This window comes from Abramis brama (genome assembly GCF_963993115.1).
Source record: "Abramis brama genome assembly, chromosome: 5".
In the NCBI taxonomy this organism is placed as follows: Eukaryota; Metazoa; Chordata; class Actinopteri; order Cypriniformes; family Leuciscidae; genus Abramis; species Abramis brama.
The window spans coordinates 4,382,782-4,410,297 of record NC_139967.1 but is presented as its reverse complement, the minus strand read 5'-3'; the positions used below and the strand labels follow the sequence as shown (position 1 = coordinate 4,410,297).

The 27,516-nt window shown below is 35.5% G+C and overlaps 1 protein-coding gene and 1 long non-coding RNA gene across 5 annotated transcripts in view; one reads left to right on the top strand and one right to left on the bottom strand.

Annotated features, from left to right (window-relative positions):
* Positions 1 to 1,444: 1,444 nt before the first annotated feature.
* On the bottom strand, positions 1,445 to 21,188 carry LOC311083230. The gene is made up of 5 exons (XR_014606253.1): positions 21,052 to 21,188; positions 17,373 to 17,466; positions 15,983 to 16,020; positions 5,748 to 5,898; positions 1,445 to 1,673 (listed from the first exon to the last, which is right to left on the bottom strand). It is a non-coding gene; the product is annotated as an uncharacterized lncRNA (long non-coding RNA).
* The window catches only part of mvb12ba (multivesicular body subunit 12Ba), a 33,001-nt gene continuing 24,162 nt past the window's right edge, over positions 18,678 to 27,516 (top strand). The window contains exons 1-3 of one of the 4 annotated variants that reach the window (XM_084114620.1): positions 18,679 to 18,903; positions 20,215 to 20,252; positions 27,389 to 27,511. In XM_084114620.1, the coding sequence (XP_083970746.1) occupies positions 20,232 to 20,252; positions 27,389 to 27,511 (144 nt within the window). In that variant the 5' untranslated portion in view covers positions 18,679 to 18,903; positions 20,215 to 20,231. Of the gene's footprint in view, positions 19,117 to 20,214; positions 20,253 to 27,388; positions 27,512 to 27,516 lie in introns of all 4 variants that reach the window. The other 3 variants (XM_084114621.1, XM_084114622.1, XM_084114619.1) reach the window with 3 other exon arrangements.

The window sequence follows — 27,516 nt, the reverse complement described above, 5'->3', positions numbered from 1 at the left end:
ACGTCGCTTCATAAAACTGAGGTTAAACCACTGGAGTCGCATGGATTACTTTAATCATGTCTTTACCACTTTACTGGGCCTTGAAAGTGGTAGTTGTGTAGCTCTCAATGGAGGGACAGAAAGCTTTCACATTTCATTAAAAAGATCTTCATTTGTGTTCTGAAGATGAATGAAAGTCTTACAGGTTTGGAATGACATGAGGATGAGTAATTAATGACATAATTACATTTTTTAGGTGATTTATCCCTTTAAAATACACAAAAGGATAGATTTTGCAGAATGTCCTAAATTTACACTGTTAGGCAGCAAAAAAGTATTCCATATGACTTTTCCTAGCAAGTTCACGTTCAAGTTTTTATTTTATCGCCTGACATTTATAATGTTACAAAATATTTCCATATCAAACAAATGTTGTTCTTTTGAACTTTATATTCATCAAATAATCCTAAATAAAAAATATCATGGTTTCCTTCCACAGAAATATTAAGCAGCACGACCAAATCCATAATAATAATAAGAAGAAGAACGGAGTGTCTATTTACAGTAAGTGCAAATTTACACTAGGAAAGGCGAGTAGCAAACTATATGGACCCAAATCAACCCGAGTTCAAATTCACCTTTTGCCGAACTCTCTCTACTCCCTTTTCCCATCACACATCAGATCGGAAAGGCATTTATTTTCAATAAAAATGAAGAAAATATTCAAAAGGTGTAAATAAAGTGCCTAATGTGTGTTTGATAATAAAGTGTTTAGGGTTAGGGTTAGGGGTGTAGGGAGGGCTTTATTGTCCCAATAAGGCAACATCCATATAATTTTAATAAATATATTATTTTAATATTTTAATAATATTAATATTTTAATAATATTTTAATAAATATAATCATTTACACTCTGTTATTATTGCATACTGTTTAATGTACAACAACAACACTGAGGTGCAAATAGTATCTGCCACTATTTATAAGTATAAACAGCATCTTACTACTATTTACACTTAGTGCAAGGAAAATAGGCCTATAATATAAATAGGCCCTGCTATTTTTACAGTGTGAATACAGTGAATAAATACAAAATACAGTGAACCTGCTATTTTTACAGTGTGAATAATTATATAGCTATTTTCACTTATAGTGCAAATAGCCGCTGCCTAATAAGAAAGGAAAATAATCAGCATGTGATTTGTGAAGGATCATGTGACACTAATAAACATGTAAAAAATGGTACTTTTGAACGGTACTGTAGTGGTTTTGTCTGCAGTAAGTGGCAGCTAATTAGTGCAGTATTAGCATTCATGTGTGCTCGGAGAAATTTTAAGTCCTTCTAGGGACAAGTCGGTCATAAACACTGATTCATTTCAGCTGGGATGGTGTTCATCGTTTGCTTATAATTGATTTTTTTTCTATGATGTTATTACTGGCAGACTGTAGCACCTGCGAGTGCTGCTAATGTGCCATCTTCCCTTCAGATGCTACTTCACCAATCACTGTTGCCAGCGTAACCGTTTCATAAAATTTCACGGCTCGCCATCTGCTCTTCCCAGACAGACGGAGGCTCACGCGCTCATCAGCCGCGGAGACGAGCATTAACACGGATGATCTCAACCGGGAGCCGGACAGGTGCTTCCCAGCCGTTAAATACCAGCGTCTCTTCATTTAGGCACTTTTTGGACTTTCTGGAAGATAAAAAACAAAACAAAAAAACATCTTCCTTAAAGCTGCAGTCTGTAGCTTTTTTGGGTTAAAAATTATCCAAAATAAATTTCTGAGCAAGTAGCCTACATAACCAGCCAGTGTTCAAAACGATCTGCTTGCCGTAGCTCGATTCAAAATGGTAAGCTTGTAATAATGTTTTTAATTCCAGTGGTACTGGTGGATTTCCGCGGGAAATTTGAGCATGTCTTTGCGTCATTACGTCACATCTGTACACATAAAGAAGAGTCTCGGCTAGTAGGCTATGAGTGTGAGGATGTTGGAGGTGGAGATTTATAGCCTTTTCTCATAGCACTTGATATAATTAAGCTGATCAATTTGATCCAGAAAGGTTCAAACGACAATCACCAGTGACAACTGGAGATTCACCCGAACAAACGCGAAAGACTTCGGAGAAAAAAAGAGACTGCAACCGGCCTATGCGAAAACAAGGATAAATATCGGAAGGGCATTAAATGTAGTCATGCAATGCTGATGTTGTTAATATTAACAATTTGAGAACAAAGTATAATTTTGCACGGTTTGACGTGATATGATAAGAGATCGTTAGATTTAATCTGTGCGATTTACTGCAATGCTTTTTTCCCCTTAGTTGGTCAGAACAAAAGTGGATGTTACTTGCTAGATTACATTTTCCGGAGAAAATTCTTATGTTGGTCATACTTGCAAAAAGTAGAATCTGTGATTGCGAATGCCAGTATCACACCGGCGCAGTGATTGACAGCCGCACATTCTCCTCAAAACATTGGATTCATCCGCGCTGTGCCGTGCCGAGGCACAACGCACGTAAAGTTGATAATTCCGCGAATAACTGCAATTGCAGATTTCGAACAGAGATGGCGACAAAGAGGAAAAACTGCGGACTGCAGCTTTAAGGCCCCTTGAAATCAAAATTGAAGTTTTTTAGAATAAGCTGGTGTGTTCCAAAACAATGACAAAATTTGCATTTAGGAGATAAAAACATTTAAAACTTATAGTCTCTCGCTTCCACTAAAATGGATCACAGATTTTTATGACATCACCGCAGACTTCAGCTTCTCATCACATCTTCAAAACAATCAAATGCTCTCTAGAATCTAAAGCTCCGCCCCCTATGCTATAAATACCACCTGGCCAAAGCTGCTCAAATGCTCGAGTTTTATTCCGTTGTCCAACTGTACGTTGGTTAAGAATGAAATGGCTTGAATTTATTCACATCTCTACTATTGAATCGTATCATCAGCGCTCGGATTCGCTTCCATGGTGCTGTCAAGAACGACTTGCAATCTGTGAGGTAAACTATTGGCTATTTGAAAAGGGGGAGGAGCCATTCAGTATGTCCCGCCTTGGCTTCCTGTTTCAACGCATCACACAAAGCAACACATTCCAAGGCACTTCAGTGGGCCTTTAATTTATTTCAAACTCTAACTACACTCTTAGAACAAAAAGGTTCAATATAGAATTCTTGACTCAATTTTAAAAAGAACTAATTATGCCAAAAAGGTTCTATTTAACCCTTGTGTGGTGTTCATATTTTTGTTATTCAGCCAGTGTTTGTGGGTCTGGTGGTTCGTGGGGCTGCATTTTGGGGTTTTTAATTCAACATAATCAAACAATTTATGTTAAAAGATGTTTACTTCATCCCAATTACAAGAAATATAAACAGCATATATGGTTAATATTTTCCCTTTACCTTTGTTAGATCACATTTAAGAATTGCAACCTTGTGCGGGAACGGCAGGGGTAGAAACAAAACTCACTTTTGCACTCACACTCTCTCACACTTACACACAATCTCTCTCTCACATGCACGCACACACTCACGCACGCACACACACACACACACTACACACACACTTGGATATGTGGTTTACGGGGACTCTCCATAGGAGTAATGGTTTTACAAACTGTATAAACTATCCCCCCTACACTAAACCTACCAAGAAAACTTTTGGCTTTTTTTGAATTTCAAAAAACACCATTTAATATGTTTTTTTTTTACCTTGGTTTACCTTTCTTGTCTTCACACATCACTTTCTCTCGCTCTTCAAGTATACTAACCCTGAAAAGAAGTAAGGGTTATAACTATGGTGGAAAGGGTGGCACAACTGAGGGACATTTGAATGAGACAACTTTAGTATCTGCATTAAAAAGAGCAAATTTCCTTGCTCTAATACATTGGTTTTGTTTTTTTGAAGCACAAATGAATTTTGCATATGAAACAACAGTCGAAGTCTTTGAAGTAGTTTTTAATCTTCTTTTCTGCTTTTCACCTCTGCTCTAACTTGTTTCCTAATCTATCTTTCTAAAAAACCTGCCATATATTAGTATGAGCATATTACTCAGTGGCAGATTACTTATTCTGCATTTGCAAGTCGCTTTGGATAAAAGTGTCTGCTAAATGAATAAATGGTTTTCTTTTTTGGTGTACAGTATGTTTAATACAGACGAAATGTGTTGAAATGCTGCTGATAAACAGTAAAAGTGATGCTTTCATCTGTTGGCACTTACAGTTTACAATAATACAATAATAGTGGCTGATCCCACACGCCTTTCTTTTAATTATTCTTTGTCTTGTTTTCTTTAACGCTCTTTCTCAGTGTTTCATCTAACAGCCCCAGGTCTTAAACCCCTGTAAGAGGAGATAGATGTGCTTGTAATACTCAGGCAGCGTGAGTAAAACTAATGATTATGATTATTATGATGAATGGGGAATGTAGAGAGTAAAAACTGAGTTAGAGATGACGGTCCCCCTTCTGTTGCTGAAAACTGGGACTGTATCTGCACTGATTTACACAGAATACATTACGTTCAATGGGTTTTGGGACCTCGGTGCATTAACCCTTTGATTGTCATGTTACAAGCCCTGTTTATCTTAGCAAAGCTATCGTTCGAGCTCTGAGGATTGTTTCGAGAAAAATAACAACAACACATTTCACATAAAGCACTGTATTGGAGCTTGATCTGTTTTTCCAAAAGCACGTGATCATGACGTCGGAAACTTTGTTAGCTGGAGAACCACGTGACTGCTTCAGTATCGAGGTTTAAGATAGCGAATTACAGTGCATTTTTCATTACTCTTATGCACTGTGGGGTTTTTTTCAATATTGCAATTTATATATGAAGCACAAATTCATTTTGCCCATGAAATAAGTATATTGAGGAATGGTCAAAATAGACAGAGCAGAGATTATATTTATGAATTTATTTATTTTAGTGCCAGTATTGACATGAATTAATAACTTTTATTTCTTAAATAAAATAAATGAATGAACAAAAAGGGTGGCTGACCGCACACTGATCCACTCAAGACTGGAAAAGTCTACAAAAACATTTTTTTATTTTATAAATTGCATCGTGCAAAAAGTGCAAAGTGCATGTGAGTTAAAAACAAATAGACACCAGCAAGCAAACGTTTCAGCACATTGCTATCTTCAGTGCTTTAAAAAAAAATAATAATAAAAATAATAAAATAAAAACAAAATAAAATAAAATAATTTAAATTAATTATTTATGACCTGATTTGCAAAGCTTTGTCTAGCAATCTCTATTCTACACTTTAGTATTCACTGGCTGCTATTTTATATTTAAAAAAGTATCCAAAACAGTATGCATTCTGTATGCACTGCGCATTTTAAAAAATATTGTTATGCCATGGCCTCATTATGTTGAATGTTTAAATGTGTAAAATTCTAATCAATCATTGAGTCAAGAAAAATATTTATTTCCGCAAATGTTGTAAATGTCATGCTTGTATTTCTATGCATACAGAAATATTGCTAACTTTGCACAGTATACATTCTGCATTTACTTCAAAATGACCTATACCTTTGGCCAAATTCTAAAGCATTATTTAAAGGTTTCATTGTTACAGTGTCATTATATGTACTGAGTAATAATCAGTAATAATGTATTTTTATGCTTTTTTAGAGTATCGCATTGCAAAATCTATTAAAATCACGTCTTTTGCATGATGCATGAGATGAGGAGTCAAATCAGGCTCGAGAAAACAACTGATACAGAACTTTCCATGCAAAGTACAAGTAGACAAGCCTTACCGTCTCTGAACACACAGGTGTTTCATTAGCATAACACCATGAGATCTTGCATGTGATAATGCACGATCCATGTCTTGCGTGTTCTCCGGTTACATTCTTCACAATATCTTGAGCTCGACTGATAATGTATCGCTACTCTCTTCTGAGTTTCCTGAAGAGAAAAAAGACAAAGCATGTGATTTAATGGCAAAATAAATGATAAAAACCATTGGTTTATAACCAAATAGCATGAATCACCTTCATTCCCAGAAGTCCTTGCATGATTTGGTAGCATTTTCAATGTTTATATTTTTATTTATTACTATGATAAGTCATGTGTTTTGCTACTATATGTTGTGAGTTGCATGCAATGCTTTATAACCAACAACAACAACAACAACAAAAAAACTTCTAATAGTGCTTAAAATGTTATTCAATATATTTTACAGTGCTGTTTTTTTACAGTAAATTTCACAAGATTTTTCTGTGCTTGTAACATTTTCTGTGCTTGTCTTGGTGATGTATTACATATATCAAGTGACTAACAAAACAATAATATTTACATATCGTCAGCAAACATGCTAAACACACTCATATTTAATCTCCTTAATTAAGACACTAATCGATGGCTCCCCAAGACACCGAGTATTTAAGCCAATTGCAGTATTAATAACCTCATTAATTGAACGACATAATTGCGTATCAAGAGCCAGGCTGTTGTGCGGGTTCAGAGGGGAAGGGTTCATTTTCTCAGAGAACCAGTCATGCATTATTTACGCACGCCGATTAATAATACATCGTAGCGGGGTGAAAAATAAATCCCCCCCCCCCCCCCCCCCCACTCAGCAAACCTGCAGAAAGCAAATGATTTTAATATTCATGGCTTGCGTGAAGAACGACGAGCTACGTTTGCGGGGAACAAGAAAGACTACTTTTCATCTCCTCCAGCTATAAATAAAAATGTGCACAGAAACAAACTTCATTTATTTTGCTAAACAAATGACTGACCTGGCAACACTTGTGGGTGAAACAAAAGAAACATTAGAGAGATAAATGGCGCCCGTGATAATGGGCTGTAGAGAGGGGTGAGCGTGCCTATTAGACATGTATATTATAATGGCAAAAATTCTCAGGAAAACAGCATTATGAGGAACAAAATCAGGAGAGGGATTTATCATGTGCGTAGATGAGGAAATGATCATAGAACTTCCCAGCAGCCCGTGCCTAAAGCCTGACACACAACTATCATTAGTTTACACCAGTACATGCTGAAACTAATGCAATATTTCTGGAATACAAGAGTCTGCAGAACAACGGTTAAAGGAATAGTTCAGAGTGCTTGTTCATCCGCATGTCAATCCAAACCTGCATGACTTTCGTTCTTTTGCAGGGCACAAAAAAGATTTTTATCACATTAAAGCATATTTATACACTCTAAAAACTGTTTTTATTAACTTTTTATTTATTATTACAATACAATTTGGGTTTTGTAACCCACTGCTGGGTCAAATACAGACAAACCCAACATGTATTATTTTGACCCAGCATGTTGGGTTGTTTATTTAACCCAGAATAATGTTTTGATTTATGCTTTACTTATTTTTTACCTCATAAATGGGTTAATATTTCCAGATAAATACACTACACAACCACTGTGTTTACATGATACGTCCTTTATTTAGCTCTAAATACAGCATAGTTTACAGTTTTTATTCATGCATACTGTGAAAGCATATACTGACCTGTTGTAGTGAAGGCCTAAAAAGGTAAAATACATCATATTTAAAAAAAAAAAAGAAAAAAAAAGGGTAACACTTTATTTTACAGTGTCCTTGTTACACGTTACATGTTGTTACTGTAGTAATTACTATAAATTATGCATAATTACATGCAACTAACCCTAAACCAAACCCCAAACCTAACCCTAACCCTATACTAGTTAATGATTATTACTCAGTAAATGTATAATTAGCTACACTGTAACAAGTACACCTTAAAATTAAGTGCAACCATAAAATGTATAAAAAATAGTTTAAGGAAAGCAATTTTCTTTGAAATTTACAGACAGAAAGAAAGTCATATGGGCTTGAAACATTAAGAAAATAAGAACTTTATTTTTAACAGTTGTTTTGAAGGACTTTTTTTTTTTTTTTTTTACAAATTCTCCAAAATTGTATTTTTAACATTTTTAGTTATTCCTTTAGATCTCTCTCCTTTTTTTTACTTTAGGAAATGTAGGCGTGTGCGCCAAAACACTGTCTCTTTAAATGAGCTAAAGCACAAAATATGATTTTTAGTGAGTTTGTTTTGTATATATATGTGTGCATTTTTCCTGCATTTGGTGAAAGTCCTCCTCAGCATTAATTACTGCATATGACAAGCAGCTTGACAGGCGTGTAGAGCTCATTATCCCAGCTCACTGGAAACTTTGCAATTTACGAGTGAGGCAGACCAACCATGGGCCAAATTAATCTTTGCTCTCTCTCCTTCCAGCGCAAAAAAAAAAAAAAAAAAACTTTTCTAATATTCTCATTAATAGGCTTGTGCTCTGTACCTCATTATGTGTCAAACATTAACCGAGGATCCGAACGTTAACAAAGAGTGCTGGAATCCACGAGGAGCGTGTTCATATACGCCTGTCTTTCTGCTTTATACGAGGATCTTTTAATCATTACCCAAGTTTCTCCTGAAAGAGGATCATTACGAGCTGCTGTGTTTCATCTCGAGGGGAGAATGAGTTGTGAAAACATTTGGTTGTGTGAAATGTTGAGCCTCCAGATAAAATAAAAAATGAAGCTCGCTTTGATTTAAGTGCTCGTTTTATATTTCATTAGCATAAAGTGTATGTGTAAATTAATCTGTGAACTTAAATAAAATCTCAAAAAATAAAAAAAAATCTTAAATAAAATGTGTTGAGGTGTGCTATCGATTTTCTAAATAATACAATTTTAAATACCTGAAAAATTCCATATGGACCATAAAAATAGTTTTTTTTAGTTTTTTTTATAGGCTTTTAGACTTGGACGAGATCCAAGATACTTTGATTAGTCTGCTAAAATCACCAGAAACACCCATGTGATTAAAAAACAGTGATCCAGATGGTTGCTTATTGGCTAAACTCAAAAAAATAAAAAATAAAAGTCCTACCACAAGTGTTTTGTTGTTATACTGTCCATCAGGGAAAATAATATCCAAACACTAAAGTAATAGCACAACTTTTCTTACATGATTAATCCATAAACGCACTAAATTAATCCATGTTCAGTCATGAATAATTAAGGTTGGAATTGTATTGCATTGCTCAATACACCCACATGCATGTAGATCGAGTAACTAAATCAGTTCATGGATTTAAACAGCACTTGATTTCTCACATATAGCCTTTATAAATCCGCTTGAACAATTTACTTGTGCGTTTGATGGAATGAAGGAAAAAAGGGCAGATAAATTCTCATTTTCGAGGAAGTTTCCACATAAAACATCTGCAAACGAATGGAAATGAAGATGTGGTAATCAGCATAACGAAAAGACTTTTGTGAAGCGTACTAATCCTCTGGTTTTGAGCGCACATGTCCTCCACACTGCATTAGCACGCTGTCAGAATGCAAGAGACACCAGCTAATGTAGGTCAGATGGGTTACAGTGGAATAACTTACACACATTTTGACACTAAGTCTGGATTTTGTCATAGTGTAGTGTGAGGGAGAGAAAATGTGATGCACACTGAAGCAGGGCTAACAGACAGGCCTAACTAAAACTAAAACCACACTTTTTTCTTCTTTTTTTTGTGTGTAATGTTGCTGTTTGAGTATGAAAAAGCTCTGCAAAGCACAAAGTCCCTCCAGCGGGAGTTATTCTCTATATCAGTGTCAGTGTTTCTGAACTCCCTGAAACGCCTCCGTTGTAGTCTTGAGTTTTCTTCAGGGAATGAACACGTCACAATATTCCTCATTTAAATCATTTATATGCAGAATAAAGGGGCGGGGCCTGGTTGAGTTAGTAGTGTGTTGAAACTTGTGGGCTGCATCCGAAATCACATAAATATATAGTAGGTGAAAAACAGTATGTGTCAAAAGTCGTATGACCCACTACTTCCGGTGAGATTCTGAAGTGTGCGTACGATGGACACTTTACAATCCCATGAGGCCATAGGAGAGGATTTATGAATGACAGTGAAGCGACGCAACTGACACTGGTAGGTCACATGATAATGACAATGTGATACATCCAGATTACATTCATACTATATAGAACCAACTTTTTTTTGTAATTACTTATTTAAAATGTGATTTTGGATGCAGCCGTGGTTCAGCCGACCAATCAGAGCACATGGAAGGAGCACGTGCAGCCGACCAATCAGAGCACATGGAAGGAGGAGCTTCATAGGAGACAGGAAATAAACAGGGGTGCGTTTCCCAAAAGCATCGTTAGCCAACTATGTTTGCCAGTTCCGTCGTTATCAGCGTAGTTCAACGAGTCGGTGTTTCCCGAAACCATCGTTCCAACGAACATTCGCAAACAGCATCGCAAAGTTGTGTGGTTGGAACGACAGCTCTCGACCTGCGGTTAGAAGCAGAGTTTCTAGTTTGCATGACATGTGGACTTAATAAATCCTTATCTTGAGCCAAATAAGCAAGCTGTCATTCAGTACCATAGATATCATATATAAAGGCTAGATGTCTCGTGCGCGCTGCTGGCCAATGGAGGTCGACGTCCGCACGTGGCGGCCATCTTGCCACAGTGTGCTCGCTCACTCGTTTAATGGTGCATGTACTTTTAAATAACCATAACTTGCTCAATTTTCTACCGATTTTCAAACGGTTTGGTTTGTTATAAACGTCAGAGATGTAGTTATGACACTGCATACATACACTGCATACATATGAATAATTATAACATACATGTTCAAGCATTCGTAATTGTAGCCACGTTAATAACGTTTGTAAGAAACCAAACCGTTTGTAAATCCGTCAAGATTTCAGCGAGATAAGAGGATTTGTGTGCATGCTGATCACTCACCTTAATTCACAGCTTCACTGTGACAAGATGGCCGAACGGTGATGCCGGAAGTGACTGCGCCATAAGACATCTAGCTTGAGATCGAATTAACGCTAGATGTTTTACTATAAATTATAGACATGGCATCCCAGAGCGTTACTGACAGACTGGGAAGAGAGGAGCTGCAACAATGGAGAATATGGGGAAAATAATCAACATTCAAGCATGAAAACCTGTTCTAGTACAGAACTAAAATAAACTATACTGAAATAAAAATAAATACACACATTTATAAATAAAAAAAAATACTACTAATAATGACAAAAACACAACAAACTGACATAAACTGAAAACAGAAATTAAAAATAAAAAGTCATTCAAAACATTAAAAAACTATAATAGTATCCCAATGATCCTAAAATAACACTAGGCCTATACTCTAACGCACTTAATATAATTCAATACTCAATAATTCAATACTTAATAATACTCAACACAATTTAAAAGTAGCCTAATTAGAACCACATTTCTACATCTTCTGAAGAAACTGGGTTGTTGTTGTTCATGCAGAAATCACATTTACTGACATAAGGCATAAAATCAATTGCTCAGATAAAAATAACAACAGTGATGCTGTATGATTATCATTTTAAATATAGCTTAATCAATAAGCTTTGATAGCTAAAAAGTTCCTTGACCAAGCGTCCTCATAAACTCCACCTTGAAAATGCTTCCATAGAGTTATTAAGGTTCATTTCCACAAAAATGGTGCAGATCATATTTCCCCTGTAACCTGACAGGCCCCGGACGTTTTGAAATGCACTGGCCCACACAATATCTAATGCATATGAATTTGCGCTCGGGGGTGAGCCGGGTTGGAACAGACAGAGAATGGTCATGATAAAAGGTCAAGCACTTCAAACCATTTATATGCATGTTGACAGACAGACAGACCGACCATCCAAACCCATACACCAGATCAGCTGGAGAAAACTACTAAAAAGGATTCAGCCTGGAGCTCACATAATCCTCATAAGAATCAGCCTACAGGTATATTCAGACAGATTGCTAAAGATCAATATCTTTATGGAAGAATGAAAGGGATTGTACCTAGTGTGCTCTGTGCTACTGCCAGTGAAGTGTGAGGCAGTATTTGGTTCGACAGCCACAGCCCAACCCTCCCGTTCCTCACAGATTATCATTTATTTTCAGTTTGGACTGTCATTTTGTCTGGTTGATGGCTCATCGTGCTCAGTCTCAGGTGCAGGTTGTTGAAATAGCACTCGCAATTGAATGTGTGATGTCAGATTTTATCACTCCGTGACTAATAGTCACATTTAAATGGTGGTGGTACATTCAGAGGTGGTGCATGATGGAATGACAAATGTTAATATTTCTGTATAAAACATCCATTGCATGCAAATGTTTGCATATCACAATATGTTTGCATTATATTTTGTCTTTTTTATATGCAGTATGTGGCATTAAGCAACATAAAAGTGTATGCCTGTGCATTCAGAATATATTCTCATTGAAAGATGAGCTGCGGTGAATCATATATTCACAACTAGCTGGACTACTCTCCTTATCCGTCTCTCTTTCTTGATTGTAAAGACTGTATACGGATAGATAACTGGGTTACACTTTATTTTAAGGTGTCATTGTTACAGTGTATTTATATATTTAAGTACAGAGTAATTATAATTAACTACATGTACTTACTATAGGATTAGGTTTTGGTTGAGGGTTAATTGCATGTAATTATGCATAATTTACTGTTATTATTATGGTAAGTGCATGTAACATATGTAACAAGGACAGTGTTAAATAAACTGTTACCGATAACTGTATATACTTACACAACAGTGCACTAGCATTACTTGTCATAAGTAATTTGTTGACCTTTTCATAAATGCTTGCATGAAAAAGTCGAGTGTGGGTGAATGAAGCTGTACAATACCTCTCAGCCTCCGGCAAAACCACAGATCGGCCTCGGAGACAGAGCCGTGCTCACTTGTGTATAATAAGAGTGTGTATCTACAGTGAATGTACAGTATACCGGGATGTTTTACGCATTTCAATTCCGAATAGTAAATTTGTGAAGACTTTAAAATCTACTACATGAGCAAGAAAAATCTAAATGTATTGTCTGTTCTTGCTGAAATATACTAAATATATACTAATTATATAGTTACTAAAATATATTCAAAACATACATACATACATACATACATACATATATATATATATATAAAATTGAATTTATATATATATAAATTCAAAAAATATTTTTAGCATATGTATATACGGTACAAAATATTTTTTGAATGTATAGGCTATATGTATAAATATGAGTGTGTGTGTGTTTTGAATATATTTTAGTTACTTATTTTTCCAGATTTTTTTACATTTTATATATATATATATATATAGAAAGAGAGAGAGAGAGAGAGAGAGAGAGAGAGTGTGTGTAAATAATATCTTTTAATGAAAAAAATGGCAAACAAAAGTTACTAAACGCATTTAAAAAACACATATAGGCTATATTAGCAAATACATTGTCCTAATATATTCTCACATTATGTATTTTTAAGTAGTATACATTTTTTTATAATATTGTCACATTGTATGCCTGCTTGGCCACTGATATCTCTGCTTCTTTAGGGAGTGGACAATAAGACAAACCTTTACTGTCATCCACAAAAAGAAGCCAAATCAGAGTTCAGTCGACATTGGCAATGGGATGCGGTGACCTCTGACCTCTCTGAGCCCGGCACTGGAGGTGTGATTGATAACCCCATTATAGAGAGAGAGAAACATCTCACGCAAAGTGTGCTTCACCATGATGCATGCAAACAAACAATACAGCAACACACAAGTGCAAATAACTTAAATGTTATATACCATAGCCAAGTCATTATTCGCTGAAAATATTCCCCTCCGCCAAAATCATTCTCCGTTCAGCTAATGTACATGTGTGATCATTAGAAGCATGCAATAACCAATGGCTTCTACAAAGAAAGAGTAAATAATGACAGAATTTTAATTTTTTTGGGTGGATCCCTAGTTTAATGCTTGCAAAAAGTAACGAAATACACTTTTAACACTTGATAATGAGGAAAGGGATTATGTAGATTCTAGAAGGATATAGACTGGAGAATAAGTAGCTTTAGTAGTTTAATGAAACTAGTGGTTATGGTAAGAGGCGGGACATTTCTCAAACATGCGAGCAGTTGACCAATCACAACACACTGGTCCAGGTGACCAATCACAGCACACTGGTCCAGGTGACCAATCAGAACACACTGAGCTTTATAGAGGGAGGGGCTTCATAGAGACAGGAGCTAAACAGAGCGTTACTGACAGACTGGGAAGAGAGGAGCTGCAACAATGACAAATATGGGGAAAATAATGTGGTTTTTTAACATTCGAGCATGAAAACCTGTTCTAGTACAGCCCAAAATCAACATCAAGACTTTGAAAAAGGGAATAGGTCCACTTTAATTTACAGTACGCTTAGGGACAATCACCCAAGAGTAACTGGGGCAAAGTGCCCTGCACAAGGACATAAAGCTAATAACTCAGTCCTTACAGAGCTTGAACCGCTACACCACTGGCTGCTGACTAACACTCTTATAGATTACAAGAAAATTGTGGTTTTATGGAAATCTGATGCATTTTAAGAGTGAGGTAGGAGTGGACTTTTTGAACATTTTGAAAAGAAAAAGAGTGAATTTTATCCAATAAATCCAAGGAAAGTGATTTAATATAGTGATTCATTATCTTATGATTAATAGTGATTCATCCAATGTATGGAAAATATAGTACAAAACAGAGACATAAATAAAATATAACAATAATAATGCAACATAGGAAAGAGTGAAGCATTTAAAACAAGCATAAACAAAAATATGCTGTTGGAACTGAAGCCCTAGCAGTGCTGTGTGTGTCAGATAAACAACAACAAGTGCACATACACAACCTACACACCAACTGGACAGTGAACACACTATATATACACCACAGCTTCTGTGCCAGCTCATATGACTCGTCGTCTGTACAAATGCAGTTTTTCAATATTCAACTGAAAAAAGACACACATTAGATATACACTATACTGTTCAAACGTTTGGAGTCAGTAAGATTTCATTTATTTATTTAATAAAATGACAACTTTTATTCAGCAAGGATGCATTAAAAGTCACTGTAAAGACGTTTAAAACATTTCTATTTCAAATAAATGCTGTTCTCTTGAACAAATAATCTTGAAAATAATGTATCATCATGGTTTGCATAAAAATATTAAGCAGCACAACTATTTTTAACATTGATAATAATAAGATATAAGATCAGCATATTAAAATGATTTCTGAAGGATCATGTGAAATTCAGCTTTGCATCACAGGCATAAATTACATATTAAACTATATTCAAATGACAACAGTTATTTTAAATTGTAATAATACTTCACAATATTACATTTTAATGTATTTTTGATCAAATAAATGCAGCCTTGGTGAGCAGAAGAGACTCTTACCAACTCCATACTTTTAAACGGTAGTATATATGTCACAATAAAACTATTTCAGGCTAAACAAATGTAGAAAAATGTGCATAATAGAATCATTAGTGTTTGCAAAATGCAAGCATCACTACTCCTCATAACTTAAAGTTAATGATTTGAACAAACTCATAAGCCTAAGTATTAAACTTTGGCTTATAACCCGTTTACTGTAAATTAAAGTAAGGAATGAGTGTTTTTTTAGCATAGTGTTATTCAGTTAGGGTCCTATTGCGTTCTGGTTTCTACAAATGACTTGGTCAACCAGAATGCAATAGGACCCTAGTAACTGAATAACACTATGCTAAAAAAACACCCAGAACACCTTATCAACCGCATAGCCTAAGGTGCGTAAACATTTTATTTATCCTCTACTTTATTTACTAATCACGCTTTTGTTCAAACAAGGGAAGAAAATACAGTAGATAAGCAGTGAACAGCCACTGTCAATATGGCTGTCATTACACATTTAGGATGTTTCTCTTTTCTGACACACACAGCTGAATTCACAGACACACAAGTTGATGTTGAACACACATCTCACACTGTAGCAATGCCACCCTCCTGTGGTCATACAGCAGGATCACAAGAGGACAAGAGTCTTAGCTAAAGATGAGATTTAGTTTAAACCGTCTTTACTTCAATCCTTTCATATCTTCATAAGTAGCTAGAACTCAAATACAAGTGTTTTACTCACCCTCAGGTTGTTCCAAACCCGTATGCAGTTATATTGTTCTGAGGAGCACAAAAGATGAAATGTTGATTTTTATTTTTATTTTTTTATTTTTTTTTACAGAATTGTTTTATACAATAACAATTCACATTGATGTGACCATTTCTCATTATTCAACCAACGACCGCTGAAGTGTTAACTAAACTAAAAATATTTAGTTTTTGCTTATTAAAATAAAATAAAATAAAATATTAGATGAAAAAATGGAAAATATTAGATGAAAAAATGGAAAATATTAAATGAAAATGAGAAACGTTGCCTTGACATTTAATTAGAAAATAGGTAGATAGATAAAAAATAATATAGAAATAAAGAAAATGGGTAAATAGGTTTAGAAATATTAAAATAAAATTGACAAAAATACAACAAAACTACTAAAACTTAAAAGTATTGAAACTAAAATAAAAAACTGAAAACAAAAATAAAAGCTAATTCAAAATATTAATAAATTCTACAATAATACATACAGTATATAATACTAAAATAACACCGGACGTTAGTCGTTATTCAGAGAAGTTCCAAAATGCAACACACACACACACACACACACACACACACACACACACACACACACACACACACACACACACACGCACACACACACACACACACACACACACACACACACACGTTGGGTTTCCATGTTTAATGGGAATTTTCCATAGACATAATAATTTAATATCCTATAATATCCATAATAATTGAACATAATAATACCCACAAGAATAAGGATTTTGGATATTGCCATCTTTGTGGGGACATTTTGTCTCCATAACGTAGGGTTTACCTCACCCACACACACACACGCACGCACGCACGCACGCGCACACACACACAGGTTTAATGCCCCATAAACATCCAGTCTAAAGAAAGCATAACTTACAGGAAAGATCCTGATCATTTGAATTTATAACTTTGATTTCTGGAAATCATATTTCCATTAATCTAACACCAGCCATCGTGACACACATCTGACATGTGACAATACAATCATTTATAATATGGGGGAGCCCTCCACTCACACTAACTGATGGCATTGCTAATGTAATTACAGTGAGATTATCATGTGTGCATGGCACTCCAGATGGCACCCTTCAAAACGGTTGCAGATCAGCGGGCATTGCTGACAGGACAATTATACATTCAGATAACACATATCCAACATGAGCTGTACTCATTCTCATATACTCAGCCTTCACATAACATTCACGATCACACATTTGGCCATGCATACATGCAAATTATACATCTACAATCCTCAAATGTTAATGTCATCGATTAAAACCCCAGTTTGTGATTAAAAATGAAATGGTGCAGAGATTCGCAATCTACACAAAGCATGGTCTCTGTTTACCTTAATCCTTCTTAAGAAGGAACTGTGGGCTTCATTACACCGATCTCATTCGTTCTGATCTGGGGCATCAAGAGCTTTCAGTGTTTGTCCAATACTGTGAACAAAACACTCGGTCAATTAGATTTTATCTGACAACCATGATCGTGGTGTTGCTGCTAAATATCACAATCTCTATCTTTCACACTCAAACACACCTGGATATTCCATCACAGTGTTTTAATCTGTGCATTGCAGATAACGTTTGATGAAGAGCAAAAAAATTACCTATTGAACATAAGCAATATTTACCGAGGTTAACCAGTTTTACCATTGTGCATACAGCATCATTGAAATAATAATCTGAAAAACTTTAACCCTCAAGATCTGATATGAAAGCTGTTTTGGTTACTGCAATACTGCCGTATTAATCAAAATAAGTAACTTTTGGGCCTTTTCTTATATAAAACCATCAACATATTCGATAGCACAATCACAGTGAAACTACCATTTACAGCCATTAGTTAAAAAAGTTTTAAACATGGTTCCAGCTTAATTACACAGCTTTATGGACCTGTACCATGGTATTCTTTGAAGTTCCTTTTGATGAACATGTAGGCCTACATGAATATGGTAAACACTGAGTACAGGGGTCTCAGTCTCCCAAATATGATCATCCTGGTGTGAGGGACCCACATTCTAAAATTTAAAAGGTATCCATTTATACTGTGAGAAATTACTTGTGTGTAAAATATTATTTGGAAAATATTAGATGTATCATTTATTTATTTATGCATGTATGTAAATGTATTTATATTATTAGGCCTATTTATTTATTTAAATCTAATTTTATTATTTATTTTTATAATTATATATCAATTTTTACATTTTTTATACTGTTGTAAACTTTTCCACAGACCTCCTATTGTGGTATAGGACACTCTTGCGCCCCTGGACCCCAATTTTTTTTTTAAAACTGCTCTGCCATGCATGAAAGTATAAAGTACCATAATATTAATAATCTGATACCATCACTGTACCATAATATCAAATTACTTTAATTAAGGGCTGATAACATTAAATTATTAAACGAAACAACTTATTAATTAATCAACATGCATAGACCCTTTATATCTTAAAATCTCGAGATTTAAATCTAGTTTTGCATTACAGCAATAGTACTTTCTGATGTTTTTGTGTGTAGCCTAATTGTTGGGTATTCAGAATATAAAACATATATTAAAAGGCAAAGACTTCATAACAACTACATCAGCAACAAAACACAGAACACACTCACACACTCCTACCTACCTCCCACCCTCTCCTCTCCTCTCTCAGTTTCAGTGACTGGTTAGAATAGAAATGGCAGCTTCTGAGGATCCCTAAACGACTCTGGCAAATTAAGGAGAAATGCATCCTTTGAAATGGATTAACTGATTAACGGGAATGTCAACAGTCCAGTCGTGAGCTGTAACGACAGACAGAAGAGGAACCAGTGGCGTATATCTTTTCAAACAGCAGCGTCTGTCTGTCTATCTGTGTGAAGTATATTGGGGTAAGAGAGACGTCGATTAGCATTAGCACTGTTAGCTCCGCTTCTGCTTTCGCCCGCCCGAGCTTTCGCCCTGTTCCCGCCGCATTCCCTGCCGCTCCGCCCCGCTCTGCTCTTACGCGCTGCCGAGGCTCCTGCGGCCGCTGCTACCGCTGTGGGCTGCGGGTCATGAAAAGCTGCTTTTGTCCGAAAAGGAAGGACGCAGTGCATTTTACAGTTAAGTCATTGTGGAGTTTAATGGGTATATTGCTATTTGCACAAATATTGAGAAGAATAAGGAATATTTTGGAAATTAAATTGGGTTAGCTTGTTAGCTCGACTAGTATAAGTATAGAATATCTCTAAGGAGTCTCCTAGCAACCTGCCGGCTAATGCTAATGGCTAAAATTGGGCTTCAGCCAAATGATGAAACTGACTATTATTTATTCATATTATGGACTCAATATATTATAATAACACCTAGATACGTTTATGAAATGTTTTAAAGAGTTGTGAATTGTTTAGCAGGATAGTAAATAATATTGAGTAGTGTTACTGTGAAGAATAATGATTTATTACATGTTTGCTTGAAGTAGTTACATATCTGGTCATTTAAACAAAAACGGAGATGTTTCATGGTTATGAGGGAATAGAAATATGGATAAGGTGCTATAGGCTATATTAATTTATTATGCAGAGCATTGCTTGTCTATTGGGCAATATTTAATCTGCTTTGTAAATCAAATTTAAGAGTGTCATATTTTCATTTAAGTGTGTCTTTTAATTCTGTGTTCATGATTCAGATCAGTCTTTCCGAGGGTATTAATTCGCCCTTACACAAATTAAGGCTTAAGGAGACCTAAAAAAAGTAGTCCTGGTTTCCAATACATGGATAAACATCTTTAAATTAGGATTTACTTGAGATTCAAATGTAAAATGAAGCCTAGAAAACGTAACAAAATTAAGTGAGTGTTTATGCTTAAACTTTTTTTGTAAAATGAATAAAAAAGTAATAGATATCTGTTGTACAGTAAGTTGTATTTCCAAACTTTGAAGTGTTGCTAATACTCCTTAGACATTTAAATTTAGATAGCGTATTGATGTAATGTATTCTCTTCAGTTTATTCCCTAAATGTTCATTACTTGGTCTTTAAAAGGTCTTAAATGTACCTTCATAAAGCCTATACAGAAACCCTGCAGATGTCTGACCTGTTATACAGTGTCGGCTGTTATTAAATTTACAGAAAGCAAGTGGCTGTGTAAACAGAGTTAATGCTGTAAGAAATAAATGCTCTCATGATTGGCTCTTTGAAAATGTTGAAATTGAATTTTCAGATCAGATTATCACCAAGATGCCTAATGAATTTGATAAGGCAAGTATGACATACCTATTTTGTTGTCAAATACTCCAGCATGGGTTAGACTAATCCGCATGTTGTTACGGCCAGAGTGTCTTCTGAATGCTGCTCTTGTTTGTGAGATTTGGAGCCGTAATGTATGATTCATTTATAGACCAAAAGCTGCTTCGTATTTGTACGATAAATGTTGATATTGTATGTATTTTCTATAATGCTCTGGCCTGGATTCATTCCAAATTTGTGCCACTGGTGTTGACATATTTCCATATTTTGATTAGCACCAGATCGCTTTTGATTTTAAGTCTCAAAATTCTTTTGTATAGCTGTTTTCATACTGTTTATGAGTTCTTCCATGTTATACTTTTCACCATCCAACTATACATGCATGCATATTGCATATACATTACTGGATGTGGCTGCTATAACCTGTGCTCATGGATTTGATTAGTTTCCTGAGATGATGTTTGCTTTATCCACCTGTTCAAACAAGCATGCTTTCTTAGAGAGGTGATGTAAACTTGAACAAGCAATGAAACGCTCAGGGCTCAAAAAAAAAAAAAAAAAAAGGATTTGTTTTCCTACTGGCATAGTTGGGATAGTAGATCTGATTTTGATTTGCCCTGTACATTTTTTCACTAGCCAGTAAGTGTTTTTATCAACATATTTTTAGCATTTAGTCGAATTACATTAATGCATTTAGCAGACACTTTTACAAAAGAGGAACTAAAGCACATGAAAGAGCTAACAATATTCGTAATATACAATGCTAGGTTTATTAAACAACTATAATTAGGAATAACTCAAAAAAACAAACCATGTACGAACTGAATTGACAGCATAAATGCAGCAGTGAAGCGTCTCTCAATCTGGCTCTGGGCCGTCCTTATTGTTGAGCCCTGAAATATCTCCCAGACTCCTCGGTTGGCAGTGTCTGTGCCATCTGAGGCTTCTCTGTCCTCCTGGCAGATGAGTGATATGAAAGCAGATCTGTCCCTAATGTCCGCGAGGCATCGCAGAGCCTTTCCTGCTCATGTTTCAGGAAGGATGCATCTGTTCTTTATGATAATTGCTTTGGTGTGCATTTGTTTATGAAGATTCATCATATATAGGCTATACTAGTTGAAAGACCAGCGTGAATTTTGCTTTATTGTGATTTATCCAATAGGACATCATTGATGAGAGTAACGTTCCTCTTTTTGGGGTAGGGATAGGAAAGCCTATTGCTAATACCAGTGTACTTCTGCCAACATTTGATTGTTTAATAAGACTATTCTAAGACCATGTTTATTCAAGAATATGTCCTTCTTGGCTACACGCTCGTTTACATGCATTTTCATCTGTCTAAGTCCAATCTGACTGCAGATTCCAAAAGTACTGTTTATATGTACCCTAAACTTTCCAATCCACTTCAAATACTCATTAGCGATGTTTAAATGCACTAATTTTCATCTATTGAAATGAATCCAGTCCAATTTAAGATTCTATATAAACAAGTTCTGTTTATATGAGCCCTAAACGTAGTAATCCCATTCAAATTAGGGCTGCGTGATTAATCAAAATCAAACCGAAATTGTGATTTGACGTTGAGCGATTATTAAATAGCAAAGGCTACGTTTTTCAATTGAATATGCACAGTGTGCTGTACTGTGTTAGTGAAGAGTGTCTCTGTAAATGCTGCTCCATCTCTGAAAAGCACTGCGAGTTTGAGTCGCTTATAATGTAACATGTGACAAACATCTTCCCAAACTCGTAATGTGAAGTGTTCATAAATCCGTTGTCCAACAAAAGACATTTAATAACATGTTTTTACTCACTTATTTTACAGTATTCTAGTGCTTCTCACAAAAGTAGGCTATAGATCACTAAAGGAACTCGATTGACGATATGAAGCGAGTAAAAACAAGTTGTTAAATGTCTTTTGTTGGACACAGATTAGCTGTGTCGATTAGCATTGCATTATAAATTAAGAAAACACCAGAGAAGGCTTGAAGAACTCAAATACACCATATATTGTCGCAGTCGTGTGTTTATTGTCTTCATGTTTAATCAGTCAGATCGTTTCTATCATCTTTTTATTCCGCTACAGTGCTAGCTTCACCTTAGGGATTTCCTGAAAACATCATTATATTACTTCTCTGAGTCAAATGTGGAGTTTCTGCTCGAGGGTGTCCTCTGGCTTCCAGTGTCAATGAACAGACGTGTGTTTAGCGCTCACTAATGGTCACTCCATCCTATTTTGGGTAAAAAAAATATGAAAAATAATACTTCTCTCTCTCTCTAAAGAAATGTATATGTGTTTTCTGCAGTGTACAGGAGTTTTTTCCCCAACCGTGGATGCATAAGAAGCTCATATTTCATACTTCAGCTCGTTTTTGATTTTGCATACCTCCTGAGTCCTGACGAACGTTCATCTATAATGAATCCAGTCCAACTTCAGATTCTGAAAGTTCTGTTTATATGAACCCTACCCTAGGCTAAATGTTGCAATCACATTCACATAATTGATTACATATGCAGCCGCTGTGTATTTTAATGCTGGTTCAGCTTGGTTTAATCTTAATTAGTGATAGTGCTGGTCTTGCTGGTTAAACTACTTTGGAGGCTCGATGTGTGCACAGCCCAGCATCCAGAACACTATTTTGCTGGCTATATAAATCATATGCATCATAAAGGGAGGCTCCATAAATCAGAATATCAATGAATAATGAATGAATGGCTCAATAATAATGAAAGGATATTGGGAGCGTTCCACTCTTTACCCCTTTTCTCAGCTGGGTTCTGCAATCCTCTTTCAGATCTTTAACACGTTTCTACTAACTTCTAACTATAACTAACTAAGATCAGACTAGTTTGTAGAGCATATTTTTAGTCATTTAATTCAGAATTGCATAGGCCATTGCAATACAAGCTGGTTTTAATATAACAGTCAATTATTTAAATATAGGACTAATACAGTTCATATTCATAATCAATTTCTCATGACTATTTGTTAATTAAATAGTTTGAAACAGCAGTATGTTTGCAGTTTGTCATTTTGATTGTTGATTTGAGTGCTCTTGTTTTGTTTTGTGTTTTGCATTGTTATAGTTTTGAAAAGTAAACTTTGTGCGAATATAATCCCATGCTCAAGCACTGACGCTACCGCTTTCTGGTTCGAAACCAGCAGGTTTAAGTGTTTTCTTGGCCAGAACAGCCTTTTCTTGAGTAGAATTGAATTGGACCAAGTTGGGCATATCACGAGTTGAAAAGGGATTAATGAAATCTACACTGTAAAAAATGATTTTTTGGTGAAGTAAATACTACTGAAAAAAAACCAATGTAATTTACATGAAAAAGTTAGTTCAGGCAAGAATTAAAAAAACTAAGTAAATTCCATATCAGTACTATTTCTACCGAGTAGAAATGAAAGCGTAAATATCAACTCAATAAAATTAAGTAAAAATTACTCAACTTTTCTGATACTGGGGTTCCCATCATACCTTGAATAATTAATGAGGTTCATTTTTCACTGGTTTCCAGCTGTATTTACACTGTTTTATCATTGCTTTTGTTGTCAGGATTAGTAACTTGCCATTTTGTGACATTTCGAGTAAATTTTCTGCTCAGAATGACACATTCAAACACAAAAATGATCCATCAAATGTTACCGTCATTGTGTATTGTCTACCAAGTATTGAGGTCTTTGCATTCACATGATGCTTAACATCTGACATGATGTAGTATAAATTACTTAGATAATCTAAGTAAAGCACATACTATAAATGACTGGTATAATTCAATATTATTGTTTGAGTCAAATGTAATGCAAAGGAAATTTCAACTAAATCGATATTAATCAACCTTTAACTAGCCAAGATAAAATTACTTATTTTCTTTGTTACTTTCACTTAACTAGGTTAAGTGAAGTTTACTTAATTCCATATTCCAAGTAAATTTAACGTAAAGATTTCTAATTAAAGCTACTGATAAATATGTTTAGGTTTTTACTTGGCAAATCTTTGTAAATTTACTAGCATTTTCTGAGTGGAAAAAGTTGCCTAGCTTTTTTCAAGTAAATCCTACTCCAAATTTTTTTCAGTGTAGGATGTTGCAGTCTTGATTCACATTAAACTAAACTACAATATATGATTTCCTTGACTGCATTCCTTCCGTTAACGAATGCAGTCTATTCCTGTTGGGTTTTCTCACTGTTGACTCCTGAGATCATCGTGTCACACCTTTTTTTTGTTGGCTCTATAGAGTTCTCACATGCTCTCGGTTTGATCTCGCTCTCTTTCTTCTCCTCTCTCTGCTGTTTGCTTGGCTGCAATCTGCTTCCATGTGCACCAGTGATTTGACACAGCTTCTTTGTGGCTTGTTTGCAGAGCGCGGAGGGCAGGCCTGGTTGCCAAGGTTGCCTCCAAAGCGCTTAGCTTCATCCAAAGACTGTGAATCATTTGTATTCAGCTACATAACTCTTCAGATGCGCAGGAAGAACAAACCCTGACTCCAAAATCAGTTGATTTGTGAAGTGCATGATGGAGACGAAACCAGAATGCCTTTACAACCAGTAAATCACTCGCATATGTGACCAAATTGAATGTTAGGCAACTAAAAATGTCTTTAATTAGCCAATGCTATTAAATTGTAGGATTTCAGTCATCTGTGATTGAGTTAAAGGCAAAAAATAAGTTTGGCGCAATATAAATTCATTGCTTGCTGCTGAGCTTTGCGCACTGTCGCTTGGCTGAGAGCGTCCACTGTTGCTTTCTTTCACACACACACACACTCAACGTGAGAGAAGGAGAGAGACTTCCACACATGCCACGTAAAGAGAATTGACACGCTAGATTTAAATGCAGGGCTCGACAATAAGGACTGCCCGATGGCCAAGAGTTATTACTGTCTATGATCGGGCCAGAGCTGCATCGTCATGAAAGTTGATCTTTTGCACATGTTTTTAAGCCTTGCCAGTTTAAACATTCAAATAACTCAAAGTTATTGAAAAGCCTCAAAAGATAATGAATTGAGCTCTCTTTTACGAACGGACAAATGCCCATCTTGGCGAGTATCCTAGTAAACATAGTCGATTATGTGTTAAGTGAACGGAAATAGTGGAGAAAGAAGACGCACGTGTTACAGTATCAGTATACTGGATCTGTGCATTATGGCTTAAAGTGACAGCAGCCTAATATTCCTGCTGATGTCTTTAATGTGTTATTAATGTTAATCACACAACAAAAGACTCACTGCAAAAAAAAAAAAATCACTTAATGCTCTTGACTGAATAACTTTTGTAACTTAAGGACTGTAACTTAAGTAACTGTAATAACGATTCAACTATATTTAATTTGTACAGTGAAGACTATGCAGTGTTATTTTACATTTGCTTATTCCATTTCTGTACCTAATCTACCTTATATGTATCTAACTACTGTTAGATTTACCTGATAAACCTAATAAGCACTGTTTATTTAATTTTTAACTTTGTTCTATTGTGTTTATTTGTGCTATCCATGTAAAAAGTTTTCGTCCAATAGTGTCTGTGTAGTCAAATCAATAGGGCTGGGTATCGAGTTTGATTCTTTTTAGGCACGGAATCCAGAAGAATTTTAACGGGAAAACAGAATTAACTCACATTAAACTAGGCATCTTGTAAAGTGTGCTTATCTTTAAGGTTAGCTGCATTAACATTTTAGCTTTCTTGTTTTTTTTTCCCTCTTCACTTTAATGTTACAGCCTCTGCTATAACATTGGTATCGAAAAAAAGTATTGTTCAGGAACCGGTATTGAAGTCATGGTATCGGTACCCTACAAATCAATAATATTACCGAATATTACACTGCACACACTCATGCCTATCAGTTTTTCCTCAACTCTTTGCTTAATCTGTTGATCTCTGGTAGACATGCAAGTTTTCCACTTTTACCCCCAAGACTGTAAGTTCTTGTTCACTATAAGCTCTCAGTGTGTATACTCATACACAGACTTCATTATCAGAATCCTGCTAATTGTAATAGTCTTGGAATTTAGATATTTTTCCCTTGAAGTAGTTAATGTGTAAGATTAGAGGAACAGTTGATAAGGAAAGGACGTGTTGCTTGTCGTCTGGCTCAATGTTTCGTCTCCTCCCTCTTGTGCTTTCCATCTAGACTCTTGATCTATTCTGCAGAATATTGTTCTCTGTTCAAACCGGTTCAAACATGTCTTTTACACAGTGACTTGGTTTCATTTGTCAGCTTGTCTTCATGTTTTGGCAGTGCCGTCGTGTTTTTATTCTGCTCTGTGTTGTCTCAGAGATATGTTTGAGTATCAGCTTGAGTACATGTGAACATTTTAGTAAGTGTGTTGACTTTTCAAAGATCTTTTCAATTACTAACAGTAACAAACAATATAGGCCATATTTGGCATCATTTTATACTCGAACTAAGAGGGAATTTTAAATGAAGCATTACGGAAATTAACTGGAATGAACTAAATCATGAAAAAAAGGTGTCATGCAAGATTTTGTGCTTTAATGAAAGTCTATAGACTATTTGTGTGTTTGGATAGTATTAAACACAATTCAATGGGAAAACAATATGCTGCAATGTTGTTGATTGGTCTCATGTAATAGTGATTCAAAGAACCCAGAGTGGATAGTTTTTTCTTTTTCCTTTTCCAAGTCCTTAAATAAATGTTGTGAAGTTCACGTTTGGATTGTCACCCTCATCTATAAATATACGAGTAAAATCAACTACATTTGTTCCAGGGTAAATTCACTTAATCTCATTACATGTATTGATCAGGTCAGTGTAGTGTCATTACTAGCAACTGAAATGTTCACCATAGTTAATGGATTGTACGTTAGATACGTTACAGTCTCTGTAGTTTTTAATCACATTGCTGCATAGTTTAACTTCTTTAAAAAAATAATAAAACAAAAAACAGCATAAAAATGCCATTTTATTAGCACATCCTACTGAAAGTCATGCTGTTCATGGAAATCCCCAGTTCATTCCTATGGGATGTTATGAGGTAGCAACTAGCAACCGAAACCAAGGGTAGAGTCTAACAAAAGTTAATTTTCTTTTGTAGACAAAACAAACACTATTTAGGCTGATCCGACATGTTCTGTCAAGTGGTTCGGTGTTTAGCGTGTAAATGTTTTAACGGCACTCTTGTCTTCTCAGAATTCCTCCATGATGCCTGAGGTACGGGACCTTTCCGACGCCCTGCCAGAGATGCCCATGGACCCGATCACGGGCGTAGGAGTCGTGGCCTCGAGAAACAGAGCTCCCACCGGCTATGATGTGGTGAG